Here is a 20,271-nt window from a genome sequence, read left to right as displayed (position 1 = left end):
AATATCAGTTCCTCTTTAGTGGCTTGGTGGGAATTTCTAAAAATAACTAAATCCTCACTTTTTCCATGTAAGTTTACACCCCTCTGGAACAACCCTGACATCCTGCAAAATAAAAAGCTGATTAATTTCACTGAATGGAAAAATAAAGGAATAAAACAGTTAGAACATATAATAGAAAATGGAAACTTCTTGTCATTTAATATTCTCACTTCACAATATGGAATCAGTAGCAAAACATTTTTAGAATATCACCAGCTTAAATCTATTATATGTAAAAAATATACCATTAATCAATTAAACCTACAGCTACCTATTAGGGTGGCAGAATTCATGAATCTCAATGCCCCAAAGCTATTATCAAAAACATATAGACTATTATCCAAACTAGAAGACTCAGTCTGTCTTCCAACTTCAAAATGGGAGGGTGACTTATCCAGTAACTTTAATAAAGATAAATGGTCACAAATATGTTTAAACACCTTTAAAATGACTAAAAATTCAAATATGCAACTAGTACAATTCAAAATTCTGCATAGAACTCATTATACAGGACAAAGGATGTTCAGGATGGGTCTGTCACAATCAAACATCTGCACACACTGCAGTGAAAACACACCTGACAACTATCTCCATGCCTTGTGGTCCTGCACACCTGTCCGCAGGTTCTGGCTTCAGGTATGTGAAGACATGTCAACATGGTTTAAATGTAATATTCCTACAATCCCCGCACTATGTCTACTAGGTGACTTGGGTGACATTAATATGGCAATTAACTCTGCACACATGATACGCACAGCATTATGCATTGCAAAGAAAACTATCCTTGTGAACTGGAAAAAGAAAAATACAGGGTGTGCAGAATTATTAGGCAAGTTGAATTTTTGAGGATTAAATTTATTATAGAACAACTACTATGTTCGCAATGAACACAAAAGATTCATAAATATCAAAGCTGAATATTTTTGGAAGTTGGAGTGGGGCTTTTTTAGTTTTAGTATCTTAGGAGGATATCTGTGTGTGCAGGTGACTATTACTGTGCATAATTATTAGGCAACTTAACAAAAACCAAATATATACCCATTTCACTTATTTATTTTCACCAGGGAAACCAATATAACAACTCAAAATTTACAAATATACATTTCTGGCATTCAAAAACAAAACAAAAACAAATCAGTGACCAATATAACCACCTTTCTTTGCGAGGACACTCAAAAGCCTGCCATCCATAGATTCTGTCAGTGTCTTGATCTGTTCACGATCAACATTGCGTGCAGCAGCAACCACAGCCTCCCAGACACTGTTCAGAGAGGTGTACTGTTTTCCCTCCCTGTAGAGCTCACATTTGATGAGGGACCACAGGTTCTCTATGGGGTTAAGATCAGGTGAACAAGGAGGCCATGTCATTATTTTTTCTTCTTTTAGACCTTTTCTGGCCAGCCACGCAGTGGAGTACTTGGTGATGGAGCATTGTCCTGCATAAAAATCATGTTTTTCTTGAACGATGCTGACTTCTTCCTGTACCACTGCTTGAAGAAGGTGTCTTCCAGAAACTGGCAGTAGGACTGTGAGTTGAGCTTGACTCCATCCTCAACCCGAAAAGGTCCCACAAGCTCATCTTTGATGATACCAGCCCATACCAGTATCCCACCTCCACCTTGCTGGCATCTGAGTCGGAGTGGAGCTCTCTGCCCAGTACTGATCCAGCCACGGGCCCATCCATCTGGCCCATCAAGACTCACTCTCATTTCATCAGTCCATAAAACCTTAGAAAAATCAGTCTTATGATATTTCTTGGCCCAGTCTGGACGTTTTATCTTGTGTGTCTTGTTCAGTGGTGGTCGTTTTTCAGCCTTCCTTACCTTGGCCATGTCCCTGAGTATTGCACACCTCGTGCTTCTTGGCACTCCAGTGATGTTGCAGCTCTGAAATATGGCAAAACTGGTGGCCAATGGCATCTTGGCAGCTTCACGCTTGATTTTCTCCAGTTCATGGGCAGTTATTTTGTTTTTTCAACACGCTTCTTGCGACCCTGTTGACTATTTTGAATGAAACACTTGATTGTTCGATGATCACACCTCAAAAGCTTGGCAATTTTAAGAGTGCTGCATCCCTCTGCAAGACATCTCACTATTTTTCGCTGTCAAAAAATCTCTCATCTGATCCATTTTGCCAAAGGAATGGAAGTTGCCTAATAATTATGCACACCTGATATGGGGTGTTGATGTCATTAGACCACACCCCTTCTCATTACAGAGATGCGTATCAGCTGATATGCTTAATTGGTAGTAGGCTTTCAAGCCTGTACCGTAGGACAACATGCATAAAGAGGATGATGTGATCAAAATACTCATTTGCCTAATAATTCTGCACACACTGTAATCTGTGTATTCAGCAGTTTAGAAATCTCTTAGTTGACCACTTCAGTAGTGAGACAATGTCTGCCTCCTCAAAGAACTATTAGCTAAATCTCATTCCCTCTGGTCCCCTGTGCTTAGTTCCATCACTTAGTGTAGGTGGAGGACTGTGACCTCGTTGCTATGGGGGTTTGGGATATGGCCGGGAGTGACTGGTGGTTGCGGGTTCTTTGTGGTTGCCCATGGTGCGGGACCGGGCTGCTCTGTGGTGGGGGTGGCTCTGGGTCTGGCCCAGTCAGGGGCTGTGGGGGCCAGCGGTTGGAGTCGCCTCGTGGCGGGGGGTGAGGCCACTGGTGGTGCCTGGGTTGGTGGGCGTCGGTCCTGGGCCGGGTGGCCAGGCTATTCCGAGGCGGGCTGGGCAGGGGTTCTGGGCTCTGATGCCCGGGGGTGGTCCTCCTCCCTCCGGGGTGGTGGGGTCCGTGTGTGCCGGGGGTCTGGGCCTGCCCGGATGTGCTGCCGTGGTGTGGGTTGGTGCATGCCCTGGTGTCTGGTTGATGCCCTGGGACCCAGGGTATGGCCCGGGGGCAGGGGGGGTGTAGGGGTTTGAAGGAGGGCTGAGTGGGATTCGGGGGATTATAGGGGGAGGTGCTGGGGTGTGAGACAGGGATACTTGTATGTTGTGTGTGTGTGTCTATACTTTGAATGATGTTTGTGTGGATGTGGGGGTATGTTTGTGTGCGTGGGTATGCATGTGTTAGGATGAGTGGGGGTGTGTCTGGGGAGTGAGAGTGGGAGGGTTGGATGCTGTGTGAGTGTTTATATTGTGTGGGTGGGGCTGAGAGGGCATTTATGAGTTAGGATGAGCGGGAGTGTGCAAGGAAATAGATGTGTGCATGTGTTTCTGTGTGTGGTTGGGGGGGGGACCTGGGCGTGCCTGGGGGTGGTGGGCCATGGGTCTGCCGCTGTCCCCATCCTCTCATTCCCCATTAGGGGTGTGGGAGGGTGGGTACTTTCTAGGGTTGGTGACGGCTCACTGGATATGGTCCCTGAATGTCCCGGTCATGGGGGCGGCCTCTCCTGGCCTGTCTTGCCCTGGGGGGCCTCCTGGGGAGCGGGGGTGCCAAATGCCACTAGAGGCTCATCATCCAGAGGGAATTTTGCTTCCCTCTGGACGTACATCCCCCGGACCCCTCTTACTTTTTTTTTTTTTTTATCTTGCTTGTAATCATTTTAATGTAATTTATTATTTTATTGTGATTATGTGTTGATGCCTTTTACTATTTCTAAATATCTGTAATGCCTTTGTTTTATGTAAAGCACTTTGAATTGTCCTGTACATGAAATGTGCTGTACAAATAAACTGCGTTGCCTTGCCTTGCTGTATTAATTTTTGTACATTCTCACCACCATCAGCTGATAATTAAGGCCCCCCGAAAGGCCAAAAAAAAGTCCAACAAGGCACGCAGATCTTGAGAAATGATTATTATTGCAAAATTTCCTCTGTCTTGTCTTATTATCCCTTCTTTGTTGTAGTTCTATCAAATCTCACTCCAAGAATTATTAAAAAGTTGTCAGCCCTGTTGCTGTCCAGTTGCTGAATTGATTCCATATTGTTTTATCACAAGAAGAGGGAAAAGAGGCTGAGACACAACAAGGGAGGGATGAAGCCCTGAGGAGGAAGCACCAAAGGAGTGCTGTGAGACAGAAAGAAAGGGACAGTAGCACTGAGAGACACTGAGGAAGACTGACACAGGGATGAAACAGTAGGTGTGACTGTGTGTTTGTGATTGAGTAATGATTGAAATGTAGACCACCTTGATGGACATGAGACGAAATGTACATAAGCCAGTGAGTTACCACACAATGTTGCTATTGGCACAACTGACTGAGAAATGTGAGAAATGTAGTTTTACATTGTGTAATGGACAATTTTCACAATATTGCCATGGGTAGGGGGTCCCTTGGACACTGTGCCCAGGGGCCCCTGCACTTTCAATCCGGCTCTGTACGTTGCATAGACTTCTTTAATGTCCTGCTTTCTGGTCTTCCCAAAAAGAGTATTTTAGCTCTTCAATTACTAAAAAATTTCAGCTGACCGTGTCCTGACAAGGACCAGAAAGCGGGCCTACATTACACCTGTTTTAAGGTCACTGTATTGGCTCCCAATGTGTTTCAGGATCAATTTTAAAGTTCTTTTACTATTTATATGGTTCTGGGCCTTCTTATCTGATCAGACCTGCTTTTGCTTTACAAACCCTTGTGGGCCCTGATATCCTCTGGCACTGGTCCTCTAATCCTTCCTAATGTTAGAAGACATAACCACGGGGGAGGTATGTTTTCAATATTTCGACCCCAGCCTCTGGAACAGCCTGCCAGAGGACCTCAGGGCTGCAGAGAATGTTAATGTTTTTAAGAACAGGGTCAAAACTCACATATTTAGTATTTATTGTTGGGGATATTTAATTTTTATTTGTAGTAACTTGGTTTGCTTTAGGGGCTTAACGGTACTGGGATCGTTAGCATCGCAGCAAGAAGGTTGCTAGTTCGAGTCTCGGCTGGGGGAAGGTTCGAACCTGTGTGGATTTCTATATATATATATTCTATATATCTTCTGATGCTACTTCCAGCAGGATAATGCACCATGTCACAAAGCTCAGATCATCTCCACCTGCTTTCTAGAACATGACGATGAGTTCACTGGACTCCAACGGCCTCCACAGCCACCAGATCTCAGTCCAGTAGAGCAGCTTTGGGATGTGGTGGAACGGGAGAGTCTCATCATGGATGCAGCCGACAAACCTGCAGCAACTGCGTGATGCTGTCATGTTGATATGGAGAAAACCTCTGAGGAATTTTTCCAATACAGTGTTCAGTTTATCACACCAAGAATGAAGGTAGTGCTGGAGGGAAAGGAGTCCAACCTGGTACTCACATGTTTGGACTAAGTTGAGAATGCAGATGGGTCCTAAAATTTGAGGGGCCAATCCAAATGCATGTCACTTGTCAGTAAATGAATGAACAAGTAAATAAATATAGTTTTTTCAGTGGGTTGTATTGCTCATCTGCATGAAAAAGGACTGTTTCAACACTCCATGTCAGAAGTTTTAATCACTTTTTCTCCTTTGGATCTATTTTAAACTCATCCTTTGTCATACTGTAAAAGCTCTTTAACAACAGCCTCCTTTTGACCAAAAAAAAAAAAAACAAGAAATCAGCAGCACACTTTTGAGTGGCCGATGCTTCAGTCTGGTTGGACCTACTTATTCAAATGGACCCAGGTACCAGCTTTTTAAAGTTCATGTACTACCGCACATGTGATTCTAGTTAGAAAACAGAAACTTATCTGTTCTCTTCCTGCCTGCTCGTTGTTCCCATGAAGAGCTCGTCAAGCCCTCTTTCCCCCTCTCCTTTACTTCATACAAAGTGCTCTCACTGCAGTCATGATTAGTTGCTGCATTCCTCCATGTTTACCTTTTAGACAACATCAAGTTTTCAGACTCGTCTGATAAGAAACCTGCAGCTCACTGCAAATGGTTATTAGGACAACACAGATATTTAAACATATTTCTGGTTCCTGCAGCCTTCAGTGAGCGTTAGGCCTCTATCTAATCTATAAAACAAACTGAGAAAATCTGGAGACAAAGGAAAACATTTAGCTGTTGGAAGCTTTTTATCTGATTACAGTAGACCAGGTGATGTGGATTAATCATGTCTCCAATGACAGATGCACAGAAACAGTTATGTAGGAAGCAAAAGATGTAGAATGATTGTCTGTTGATTATTTAGGTTTTATTATCTTTTTCAAATGTGGTTGTCACAGCAGAGAAGCAGCCTTGGCTTGATTTTGTTATTGTCTGTCATAGAAATTATCTGACTTCACAAGAAACCCATCTGAACCATCTAGAACAACGTTGGACCATCTCTGGAACATCTCTGGAATGTCACTAGAAAACCTCTAGAATAGGGGTGCACAATATGTTGATCGCACAGGCAGTGTGGGTAGAATGCATCAATATTGTTGTGTTGTTATGATGTCAGCATTCTTGTTTTCTGGTTGAACCTGGCCTGAGTGGGCCTCCCTTTGTCCAGAGTCTGGTACTAGACCAGAACCTCGGCTTGTTTCTGATTTTACCCTGCTTCATTCTGCAGCAAGTGGAGGAGCAGAGTTCTCATTAGATCTGAAAAGAGTCTTTGTTTGCCTCTGAACACCTGGACTGACTCTCCTCCCCTCTCTGTTTTCCATCAGTTCATCATCCAGTCAGATGCTCCTCCTCTTCATTATGAATATCTCATTTCCTGGTTTCTCGATTACTCTGTTGGAGTTTGAGTTCTTCCCAGCAGAGACAGGATTAGACATCTTTTAAACATGAAGCTGACCTCTGCATCATCTCATCATTGTTTAGTTGAAGTTAAAAGCTTTATTTCAATCCCATGAACACTAAACCTATTTACCTCTTCATCCAGACCTCTTTCCTCTATCCTTTGAGTATTTTAGGACCTGAAAACTCATTCAATATTAGCTGTGAAAAAACTTTTGGGTCAGATAAAGAGGAGGAATAAGCGAGGAGATGGGAAAGCTGTCCGAAATAAACCAGGAAGGACGGCCATCTTCTTGGACCATCCATTTATGCTCCCTTACATACGTAAATATGGATGTCCGGTTCAAATGTCATACGTCACCGTCCTTATACTTCCATGCTTCTTTTGCCTTGCCATGGTTCTGAAGTCAGTTCCTCCACTAGTGGGCAGTGCTGCCTTCAGAGTTCAGTCATCAGTGTCAGACAGCGGTAATGCACTGGTAATAAATTTGTTTCCAACTGCCCAACACGCACTAAACACTCACATATCCTTTCTTCAAAAGCTCATGCAATTAGTTGCTGTCCTCGCCTTCTTTCTTCTGCTTTTTTGTTCCCTTCCTGATGGTCGTCTTCTCTGGTTTGTTTCTTTCACTGGTTGCATTTCAGCTATTCTGCTCAGCACTGCCCCCGCGATTTCCGGTGGTATTGCTCCGTTTTCTGCATCAAGTGATGGATAGCTAAGCTCCTGGTAGAATGACCACATTATGCACGTAATTACACACAGGAGACAGACGAAATTGTCCATCTGTGTATTCGAACTGCCACCAGTAAACCTGCAGTCTGAAAGTTAAGTGCTCTGATGGGAAAATCTGGAACTCTTAGAGTTTTAAGATCCAATGGAGCTTGGTTATTAAGAGCTTTATATGTGAGGAGAAAAATTTGAAATATTCTGGATTTAACAGGGAGCCAATGAAAAGAGGATCTAACTGGAGAAATATGAGCTGTTCTGATAAATCTGACCAAGAACAAGAATCTTTAAACTTTTGGTTTCCTTAGCTAGGTAAGTATTTTTATGAATTAGCTAATTATAAATTTGACTCGTTGATTTGTTTTTCTTGGATTTCAGTCAGTTGTGTTGCAGAAGGGAAACATCTAAGGGTGCATTCACATCAGGATAGCACGCCAGACTCAGTCCGATTGGGGACTTGGTTCAGTTGGGGGGTTCAACATTCTTCTGGACTAAGTTTGCATTCATGCTGCACTTCTCAAATTAACTGGACCTTTGAAATAATATCAACAGTTACTGAAGGAGAAGACGAGACACAATGAAGAAGAAAACTGGTTCATCTCTTGGTCAGAGCCCTCGATATTGCCCACGAGCTGCGACATCCATTGACTTCGCTGTAAGAGCTGTCACATGGGTCATGGAGCCTTCAATAGTTCCAAACAAACAAACTACTACAGAACAGACAGGCAGCTTTAATAACGGAGAAAGTCAGTAGGCTCTGGGTAATTACTAAGTGGTCACCACATGCCGTGGTTATATATAACATTTTACAGAAAAGACTAAAGTCAATCATGGTCAACTGGGCAGCATTTGGATCCTCCAACCGGTCTGAGAGGGGAAATGTATGGACCCAAAACGGAGGAAGAGGTGGCTTGTAAACAGAGTCAATATCGCTGAGTATCTCGAGAGCTCTGCTTGGTTAATGCTAGGGATGGGCGTTTTAGATGATTTTTGAAGTCAACTAATCTGAAGCAGCAGCTAGCTTCAGGCTTAGCTCCCTTCACTTTACCCAGCAGTGGTGAAGCAGGCATGGGACTCTACTGGAACTAGCAGAGCTGTGTGGTGTTTGTTGCTAAAGTTTGCAGCAAAGCATTCACTACTAAACAGGAAGTTTCTCACAGCTAACCCCCGAAACAGAGAGACTAGGACGTTTCTCAGCAGATGGCCACTCACTGTTACCAGCAAACTTCAAAAAAATGTAGAGCGAATCTTCTGAAATCTTTAAAGTGACTACCAGACTACAAAGAACCATTACGGCTGGAGTGGGCCCAACAGGATAGACTGGAATTGGTTCAGTCAAACGGACTACTAGCTGTAGCTTTGATACCGGTACTGGTATCACTGGCTGCACCAGATGGAGCTTCAGCACCAGCTGACCCATTCCCCATTTTCATTTTCATTTTGGCACATTGTTGATAGTTTGTAATTTGCTCTTGATCTTAATAAACAATTCAATGAAAATTCATTCATATGGAAAACCTGTTGAATCTGGTGCTATACAGTAAACAAGTCATCATTATTTTCCTTCAACCGGAAACACTAAAATTACAGAATGCAGAGTTTTAAACTGTGATGGTTGTGAGATTAAATGAGGTTTTAATGGAAGTCAGTGAAGTCATCCAGAGGAAGTATCTAACAATACACAAAAACTAAAAGTGGCTTTGCAGGATTTTGTTTTACTGAATTTAACCTCATTCAAGTAATGTGACTAAATCTGGTAAACTTCACCAATAAAAGTGGAAACACATTTGCAAAAGGTATAATTTATGGTCAGTTATCATGGTGACATACATGTGTGCACTTGAGAAAGGGAAATAAGAACATTTTAGGTATGTCCTCAACACGTACATCCATGTACTACTCTAACAACACATAATATAAATTAGAGTTTATTATATCTGCCCTCTTCCCTGTCTCTCTATCATTTCCACACAGAATGTGGAAAACACAGCAAGTCATCACCAAAGATTCACCAGCTGGATGTCACCTCCGTTCCCTCAGCCTGCAGAAAACATTTAACAGCGACCAGTACTGGACTGAATTTCTGGTTTAACGTGTTCTGTGCTCAGTTGTCCAGCCTACCCTCAAATACCGTCTTTCTCGTATCCTTCTGTCTTCGGTGTAATATTGCGTCTTGGCTTCCTAAACTCTGCTTGACTTTTCCTGTGTTTCATCTTGCAGCCTGCAATATTCTCTGTTTTTTTTTTTTAGACTGATACAGGTATGCCGGTATACAATGTACTAGTACAAGGAGGTACTAGTAGAGAAACATTTCAGCAGCAGCTGCCCACCCAGCACAAGTCAGTTGAAAAGATGTTGAATCAACATTGTGATTTGGTTGAAAAATGAAGGAGTTTGCATGTTCTCCCCGTGCATGCGTGGGTTCTCTCCGGGTTCTCCGGCTTCCTCCCACCATCCAAAGACATGCTTGTTAGTTTAATTGATGACTCTAAATTCTCCCTAGGAGTGAGTGTGAATGGTTGTTTGTCCTCTATGTGTTGGCCCTGCGATGGACTGGTGACCTGTCCAGGGTGTACCTGCCTCTCACCTGTTAATGCTGGGATAGACTCCAGCTTGCCGTGATGGACTAAGCGGTACAGAGAATGAATGAATGAATAAAAAGTGAAGGGTGTAAAGACATCTTTTTCATGACATAGAAAAGACATTTATTTAAGGAAGTCTCTCCACTGCCCGTATCCTCCATTCCAATGCAGGGTTGCAGAGCCTATCTTGAAGCAGAGACCCTTCCATCTCTAAATCTGGTCCATGTTGGACGTATTAACAGACAAAATTTCAACAAATGTTTTTTGGGCTAAACAAAGACTTTGACGGACTGACTTAATTTAAACATAAAAACAATGTCCATGGGCATCTTCAGACCAAAGTAATCAAAGCCACATTAATGCTAAACATTAGCCCCGCCCACCAGGTTTGACGTCTGAAGCTGACATACACTACCACTCAAAAGTTTGGACACCCTTTCCCATTGGATCTAATGTGAAAGTTTGTCCAAAGGTTTGAATGGGATGGTATAAAATGAACCAATGATCCACTGCAGCATGGAGACCATGAAATAATTAAATGTTAAAAATATATATGTTTTTACGTTAAATGAAAATGTATTATATTTAGCTTTTGATATATTAACTAATGTATGCATGTTTTCATTTCTAATTTGATGAACTAATAACATATTGAATCAATTGTTTTATGCTGTTTTGAGTATGTGGTTGTGGCACTTTTCAACCCCCCATATCAGAGAAGCTTCCATGTGCTCTGGTTTCTCAGGTAAGCTTTTTGTGGAGGGGCGGAGTTGGAGGCTACCTCTGTGAGGGGGAGGAACTTCTTCTGGTTATAAAAGCTGATGTTTCTGGGATACGGCGCAGACTGGACCGGACCGGTTACAGGATGGCTGAGGGGGGGACCTCCGAGAACGGACTGCAGGAGAAGACCCGCGCTTTTCCTCAGCCGGTCAAAGTCCAGCTGATCAGGAACACCAAGGTAACAGAACCGAACCTGGACCTATCTGGATTTACTGAACATTCAGGCTGAGTTTGTGTTTAAATATCATCTACTAAGTGTCACGTGTGCGTTCACCGCAGGTTTTCATCAACAATGAGTGGCGCGCGTCCATCAGAGGAAAAAGATTTCCAACCTTCAACCCCGCGACAGGCGTGAAGCTGTGTGATGTGGAGGAGGCGGATAGAGTAAGGAAACACTGGACACATCTGGATCACTGATCGATTCCAATGATTGATTAGCGTGTAAAGACACTGATTACGTTCTTGACTGTAACAAAAAACTAAACATAAATAAGAAATAAAGTTCATGGCATCAGTTGTTTGTTGAACTCAGATCTGGATCCTGATTTGGATCACGCGCGCATAAACGCAGCAGCTTTGGTTTAGTTGGTTTATCTGGTTTATCCTCTCAGGAGGATGTGGATGAGGCGGTTGAAGCAGCCAAAGCGGCGGTCCAGAGGAGCTCTCCGTGGCGCAGGATGGACGCGTCCAGCCGCGGGAAGCTGCTGCACAAACTGGCCGACCTGATGGAGAGGGACCGGCTCCTGCTGGCGGTAACTCACATCGGGACTCAAAATATTCTCATTGGTGTCATGAGACGAGCTGTTTAACGCTCCTCTGTATCTGATGGATATTTATAGCTTATCATTTAATATGGAGATGACTGAAGAAACATTTAGAAAAATGTTTTTTCTGTTTTCATCTCTTAAAGTCTTGATGTTAAAAAACAGACAGCTCTTTCTAATGTAAAAAAAAAAAACTCTTTTCAGGTTTATTTTTTACATAATTTTTAACAGCTTTGGTTATTTCTTTTAAAATTACACAATGAGAATATAAACATTGCAGTGATTTAAAGGAATTTATAAAGATGCAACCTTTGAAAAAAGAGCTAAATGATCCAAACAGAATTGATCTGGTGTGAAACCAGTTTAAACATGACAGATTCCACAAAAACACAGACAGACCAAAGAGCAACCAAAGTTCTGCTGTTCTTGTTGCTGCTGGAAGTCTGGATCTGTTATTGAAAGGCTAACAGAAGGTAAGGGTGAAATACGAGCTCAATATAGAGGCGTAACGTTTTTATGGTTGTAAATGAATGTTTAAAAATAATTTTGAGTTAGTTTAATTAAGAGTTTTAAATTATTATGTTTGTTTTGTCACCCTGTGAAAAGTCCAACTTGTGAACGTGGAGAAAAAAATCTGCATGACTGTCAAAAATGTTTTTGCACATATCTTGTCTTTGTCTTTGTGATGATGATTATGATGATGATGGATGATGATGACAGATGATTATGAATGACGATGATGATGATGGATAATGATGATGGAGATGGAAGTTGATGATGGTGGATGATGATGGATGATAATAGATGATGGAGATGGATTATGATAGATGATGATGGAGATGAATGATGAAGGATGATGGCGATGGATGATGATGATGGAGGATGATGAAGGAGATGGATGATGATGATGGAGATGGATGATGATGATGGATGATGATGGAGATGGATGATGATGGATGATGGATGATGATGGAGATGGATGATGATGATGGATGATGATGGAGATGGATGATAATAGATGAAGGAGATGGATGATGGATGGTAGATGATGGTGGATGATGAATGATGATGATCGATGAGGATGATGAATGATGATGATGATGTATGATAGATGTTGGATGATGATGGTGGATGATTGAGATGGATGATGGAGATGGATGATGATGATGGAGATGGATGATGATGATGATAGATGGTAGATGATGGATAATGATAATGGAGATAAATGATAGATGATGGATGATGGAGATGGATGATGATGATGGGAGATGGATGATGATGATGATGGTGGATGGTAGATGATGGATAATGATGATGGAGATGGATGATGATGGATGATAATAGATGATGGATAATGATGATGGAGATGAATGATGATGGATGATGGGGATGGATGATGATGATGGAGGATGATGGAGATGGATGATGATGATGGAGATGGATGATGATGATGGAGATGGATGATAATAGATGATGGAGATGGATGATGATGATGGGAGATGGATGGATGATGATGATGATGGTGGATGGTAGATGATGGATAATGATAATGGCGATGGATGTAGATGATGGAGGTGGATGATGATGATGATGGAGATGGATGATGATGATGGATGTTGGAGATGGATGATGATGATGGATGGTAGATGATGGATGATGGATGAGGATGATGATGATGGATGGTAGATGAATGATGATGGATGATGAATGATGGAGATGGATGATGATGGATGATGGCGATGATGATGTATGATGATGATGGATATGGATAATAGATGATGGATGATGATGATGGACATGGATGATGATGATGAATGATAGAGATGGATGATGATGATGATGGATGATAGATGTTGGATGATGATGGTGGATGATGGAGATGGATGATGATGATGATGATGGGAGATGGATGGATGATGATGGATGAAGATGGATGATAATAGATGATGGAGATGAATGATGATGGATGATGGAGATGGATGATGATGATGGAGGATGATGGATGATGATGGAGATGGATGATGATGATGGAGATGGATGATGATGGAGATGGATGATGATGATGGAGGATGATGGAGATGGATGATAATAGATGATGGAGATGGATGATGGATGGTAGATGATGGCGGATGATAGAAGGTGGATGATAAGTGATGATGGATGAGGAAGATGAATGATGTATGATGATGGTGGATGATGGAGATGGATGATGATGATGATGATGGGAGATGGATGGATGATGGAGATGGATGATGATGGATGAAGATGGATGATAATAGATGATGGAGATGAATGATGATGGATGATGGAGATGGATGATGATGATGGAGGATGATGGATGATGATGGAGATGGATGATGATGATGGAGATGGATGATGATGGAGATGGATGATGATGATGGAGGATGATGGAGATGGATGATAATAGATGATGGAGATGGATGATGGATGGTAGATGATGGCGGATGATAGAAGGTGGATGATAAGTGATGATGGATGAGGAAGATGAATGATGTATGATGATGGTGGATGATGGAGATGGATGATGATGATGATGGATGGTAGATGATGGATAATGATAATGGAGATAAATGATAGATGATGGATGATGGAGATGGATGATGATGATGGGAGATGGATGATGATGATGATGGTGGATGGTAGATGATGGATAATGATGATGGAGATGGATGATGATGGATGATAATAGATGATGGATAATGATGATGGAGATGAATGATGATGGATGATGGGGATGGATGATGATGATGGAGGATGATGGAGATGGATGATGATGATGGAGATGGATGATGATGATGGAGATGGATGATAATAGATGATGGAGATGGATGATGATGATGGGAGATGGATGGATGATGATGATGATGGTGGATGGTAGATGATGGATAATGATAATGGCGATGGATGTAGATGATGGAGGTGGATGATGATGATGATGGAGATGGATGATGATGATGGATGTTGGAGATGGATGATGATGATGGATGGTAGATGATGGATGATGGATGAGGATGATGATGATGGATGGTAGATGAATGATGATGGATGATGAATGATGGAGATGGATGATGATGGATGATGGCGATGATGATGTATGATGATGATGGATATGGATAATAGATGATGGATGATGATGATGGACATGGATGATGATGATGAATGATAGAGATGGATGATGATGATGATGGATGATAGATGTTGGATGATGATGGTGGATGATGGAGATGGATGATGATGATGATGATGGAGATGGATGATGATAATGATGGATGGTAGGTGATGGATAATGATGATGGGGATGGATGATAGATGATGGATGATGATGATAATGGATGGAGGATGGATGATGATGATGGATGATGGGAGATGGATGGATGATGGATGATAGATAATGATGAATGATGATGATGGATGATGATGATGATGGAGATGGATGATAATGGTGGAGATGGATGATAGATGTTGGATGATGATGGTGGATGATGGAGATGGATGATGATGATGGATGATGGTAGATGATGGATAATGATAATGGAGATGGATGATAGATGATGGAGATGGATGATGATGATGGGAGATGGATGGATGATGGAGATGGATGATGATGATGATGGATGGAGGATGGAGGATGATGATTGATGATCGGAGATGGATGGATGATAGATATTGATGAATAATGATGATGATGGATGATAATGATGATGATGATGATGGATGATGGAGATGGATGATGATGATGATGGATGGAGGATGGACGATGACGAATGATGATCGGAGATGAATGGATGATAGATGATAGATATTGATGAATAATGATGAATGATGATGATGGATGATGGAGATAGATGATGGATGACAGAGATGGATGGTAGATGATGGATGATGATGGATGATGGAGATGGATGATGATGATGAATGTTGGAGATGGATGATGATGATGGATGATGGAGATGGATGGTAGATGATGGTTGATGGTTGATGGAGATGCATGATGGCGATGGATGATAGATGATGGAGATGCATGATGATGATGGATGATGATGGTGGATGATAGATGATGGATGATGGATGATGGATGATGGAGATGCATGATGGAGATGGATGATGATGATGGAGATGGATTAGCTGTCGAGCTGAGAAAATCTGTAACACTTCTGTAGTTCGTTATTAAGGAGAAAGTGTGACTTCTTTCTGTTCAAGTGGAACCTGAGAGTTAAATGTTTACTTTATTTCCTACAATATCATAAATTACTGTATATCCCACACCGGTCGCAGAAGTAGTTACACCATCATCCATTTTTTTAGGTTATCTAGATCCCTTTAAGAGCCTACAGAGTGGTAGAAGGACAGGAGGCCATCTGCTCTCTGATTGGACAGTTTGATTTGTCATCATCCAATAAGATAGAAGTGTAAACACAGAGACAAAAACCTTCAGTCTTTCGCTTCGCATCCATGAGCAGATGTTTGTAGATTAACTATTTTTCTTTACAGATACAAATCTTGTTTAGAGCCATGCAGATTCTTTTCTACACATTCACAAACTTTCACAAATAAAAAATGAAAAGGTTTGCAAACATTCATTTATAACCACAAAATCTTTATGACTTTATATTGAGCCTATACCCCATCCTCTTCTCAGGTCATCTTTCCCACACTGGTTAGTCACGTATATATTGATGGATCTTTTAACAAAAACCTCTGGAACCTTCATTTATATAGTTTAGGACAATCAGAACAACAAGAAGCACGACTACTTTAAACCAGACAAAAATGTGGTTTAAGGAGGTGATGATTTTTATTACAAGCCCGTAAAAATGGATTCATGTGATGTCTGTCCATCACCGAAACAAGCCGTGCACACTCCTGGAATGAAGATTAAAATCACCAACCAGCCTAAAACCTGGAGTCAAACAGAAGCAATGAACCTATCCAGCACATAAAACAGACTTTAACAGAACATGATGTTAAAAACCAACCAGAAAACCGATCAAACGCCACAAAGCAGAAATACCAACAATCAGTAGCTGGAAAAACTGAACACTTTTTTATTCAATTATATGATTTTAGCTTTTCATTAAAAGTTTAATTGTTATTAGTTTATTTGATTTGAGAGAAAAATAAATATATTCTACAAGGAAAGCCAAGAACCTTCCAAAGTTGACGCTTGTTTTCCTGGTTCTTTAGACCCTGGAGACTCTGGACACTGGGAAGCCGTTCCTGCAGTCCTTCTTCATCGACCTGGACGGCAGCATCAAAACTTTGCGTTACTACGCAGGCTGGACCGACAAAATCCACGGCCAGAGTCTACCCATAGGTGAGTGTCAGACCGGTTTGGTATCGATCCAATACCAAGTAAATAACGGACTGGGGTTATTGATACCAATAACAGTTGTTTTTATTGGTTTGTCAGAATTAATGCATTAATGCAAAGAGATCAGTCTGTAAAATGAATGCATTAATTTTCTAACACATAAACAGAAAAGTTATTACTCATACCATAAAAATCTGAGTTTGGCATTATCTATTTATTTTTCTCAGTGAGAAAAGCTGATAAGTGTCCAGTGAACCAAATCCACCAAAAACCACTTTATCGTCCTTATTTATGAACATTCTGACAGTTTTCAATTCTTACATTAAAGTATTGATGTTATGATACTAGTATCGAATCGATCAATATCAGAGTTTCCTCCGGGATTTTTTTTTAAAATGTTGGGGAGGGCTTGGCCCCCGCTGGAAAAATATCACATTTTAAAAGTTATAAATGCTTGATTTATCAAAGGCATGTTATTTAAGGCAAACATGTAATGTAGCCTTATGAGATGGCTCAGTTTGCCGGGCTGAGAGCAGTTGATTCTCTTCTTTTTATTTTTATTTATTTATTTATTTATTTATTTATTTATTCATTCATTCATTCATTCATTCATTCTTTTCTTTAAGCACCTCCGTACTTTTTTTTTTGATCTTATATCCCATATTCTATTGTTATTCATATTTTTACCTGGATACTTATTTGTGAATTGCATATTGTAAATAGTACTTTTTAATCTATATTTTTAATAGTGCTGGGCAGCGCTTAAAATTTTTAAATGTGATTAATTGCATGAAATGTGGATAATCGCAATAATCACATTGTTACGCGCTAAATGTCCTTTTCCTTTAAAAGATGGCCTAGTCCTTCAACAGGGTAGATTGGCATTTTCTGTTCTCCACCCTGGAGGCCTTCGGTTTTGGTGCAAAATTTATTTCCTGGGTCAAGCTCCTTTACAATAATCCCAGAGCCTCTGTTACCACAAATTGTGTTATTTCACAACCCTTTAGGCTCTTTAGAGGGACTAGATAGGGCTGCACCTTGAGCCCTCTGCTTTTTGCTTTAGTGTTGGAACCTCTCGCAGCTGCTATTCGCAAAGACCCTGATTTCCCTGGCCTGTGTGCAAATGGCAGCTCTCATAAGTTGATGTTATATGCCGATGATGCTCTGGTGCTGGTTACGCAACCACAACGTTCCATCCCTGCACTTTTTAGAATCATTGACCAGTTTTCTCATCTATCAGGTTACAAGGTTAACTGGACAAAATCCGAGGCCCTCCCTCTGACACCTTATTGTCCCAAGACATTGTTCCTGCCTGGTAACTTCAGCTGGCCCCAGTCAGGAATCAAATATCTTGACATTAAATTTCCCCACACATTGTCAGATTTAATCCGGGTTAATTTTGACCCATTAATAGATAGATTTAAAATGGATATAGATCGGTGGTCTCCTTTATTCTCGTCTCTTTGGGGAAAGGCCAATGTAATTAAGATGATTTGTGCTCCCAGATTCAATTATTTATTGCAAGCCCTTCCATTAAGGATATCTGTGGGTTATTTTCGCCAATTTGATAGACTGTGCAATACCTTCTTGTGGAACGGCAAACGTCTCAGACTTAAACTTAAAAGATTACAGAGACCGGTAGATTCGAGGGGGTTGGGGGTCCCGAATTTAACTCTTTACCACTATGCTTTCTGTCTCAGACACATTATTCACTGGGCACTGCCTCCTGAAAGGGCTCCCCCTTGGTATAGTCTTGAGAGTCGACTGTGCACCCCTTTCCCCAGTACACCTTATTACTACTGAACTTTCTTCCAGTACTCAAACACACCCTGTTGTTTCTTTTTTACAGTTTGTCTGGAAAAGAACTGCTACTATATTGGGTTTTCATTCACACCTTCATACTATGGCCTCAATTTGGCTTAATCCTAGTCTGTGCATTGACAATTCCCCTTTTTTTGGGGGGTCCTTGGGCGAGAAGGGGTGTTTTGTTGTTGGGAGATTTGTATGAAGGGGGAATTCTTAAATCCTTCAAGGACCTCAATGTCCAGTACCAGCTACCTCAGAACCAATTCTGGAGATATTTACAGCTCCGACATCTGTTGTGTCATACCTTTGGCTCACCAACCACCCCTCCCAGTGTTGTAGACTGGCTTACTCGTGCGGTAGAGGTCTTCGGCAAAGGCTATAAGGCCTCAACGTATTATTCGTTGCTCCTTAAGAGCTCTGATAAGGGGCCTTCATTCCTTAAACTGGTGTGGGAGAAAGATCTTAATGTGCATTTTACAGAATCAGAGTGGGCCAGAATTCTAAAAATTGTAAAATAAAAATATCGAGGGAACTTGGAACAAGACTTATCCAATTCAAAATTCTAAATAGACTGTATTGGACACCTTATAAATTATACAGGGTAAAACTTGCTCAGTCCGTTGCTTGCTGGAGATGTGGAAGGGATGAGGGCACGTTCACTCACATGTTTTGGACTTGCCCCAAAGTTCAGAACTTCTGGATGGAAATCCATCGGTATGTCACAGAGATTGTTAGACACAATGTACCCATCTCTCAGGGGCTTTTTATTTTGGGTGACCCATCATCTCTTGACAATCTTCCCTCAAACGATGCTGAATGGGTCCAGACAGCACTAATGCTTGGTCGTAAACGTATTGTTTCTCAGTGGAAGTCCCAGTTAGCTCCCCCTGTGTCCTTATGGCACAATCATCTTGGTAAATTAGCTGCACTGGAACGCCTTTCATATAAGCTGTTAGATAAAATGGATGATTTCCATCTGAAGTGGGATGCATATCTCTCCAGCTTAAATGAGACTACTTAGTATTTTATGATTCTTTCCCTATACTCCCGGTGAGAGGCGCCGAGCAGGTTTGGGCATACTCATTGCCCCCCGACTTGGCGCCTGTACGTTGGGGTTTACCCCGGTGGACGAAAGGGTAGCCTCCCTCCGCCTTCAGGTGGGGGGGGAACGGGTCCTGACTGTTGTTTGTGCTTATGCACTAAACAGCAGTTCAGAGTACCCACCCTTTTTAGAGTCCTTGGAGCGGGTGTTGGAGAGCACTTCTTCTGGGGACTCCCTTGTTCGGCTGGGGGAACCACATGGGCAATGACAGCGAGACCTGGAGGGGCGTGATTGGGAGGAACACCCCCCGATCTAAATCTGAGTGGTGTTTTGTTGTTGGACTTCTGTGCTCGTCATGGACTGTCCATAACGAACACCTTGTTCAGACATAAGAGTGTCCACATGTGCACTTGGCACCAGGACACTCTAGGCCGCAGTTCAATGATCGACTTTGTAGTCTTTTTTGATTTTTGACTTGGAAATCTGTCAAGTGTATCCTGTATGTAGTATTTTTGCATCTTACAGTTTCATTTTACTCTTTCTTTTCTGTCATTTTATAATG

At 41.7% G+C, this 20,271-nt stretch overlaps 1 protein-coding gene across 4 annotated transcripts in view; it reads left to right on the top strand.

Annotated features, from left to right (window-relative positions):
• Positions 1–3,986: 3,986 nt before the first annotated feature.
• Positions 3,987–20,271, top strand: part of aldh1a3 (aldehyde dehydrogenase 1 family, member A3) — a 48,910-nt gene continuing 32,625 nt past the window's right edge. For all 4 annotated transcript variants that reach the window (XM_041992876.1, XM_041992867.1, XM_041992859.1 and 1 more), the window contains exons 1-5: positions 3,987–4,120; positions 10,731–10,943; positions 11,045–11,149; positions 11,377–11,517; positions 16,735–16,864. In XM_041992876.1, coding sequence (XP_041848810.1) covers positions 10,851–10,943; positions 11,045–11,149; positions 11,377–11,517; positions 16,735–16,864 — 469 coding nt within the window. In that variant the 5' untranslated portion in view covers positions 3,987–4,120; positions 10,731–10,850. The remainder of the gene's footprint in view (positions 4,121–10,730; positions 10,944–11,044; positions 11,150–11,376; positions 11,518–16,734; positions 16,865–20,271) is intronic.

The sequence above is a fragment of the Melanotaenia boesemani genome, chromosome 1 (assembly GCF_017639745.1).
Source record: "Melanotaenia boesemani isolate fMelBoe1 chromosome 1, fMelBoe1.pri, whole genome shotgun sequence".
Classification (NCBI taxonomy): domain Eukaryota; kingdom Metazoa; phylum Chordata; class Actinopteri; order Atheriniformes; family Melanotaeniidae; genus Melanotaenia; species Melanotaenia boesemani.
Note: the sequence above shows the minus strand (reverse complement) of the source record. Positions and strands in the feature narration are given on the sequence as shown.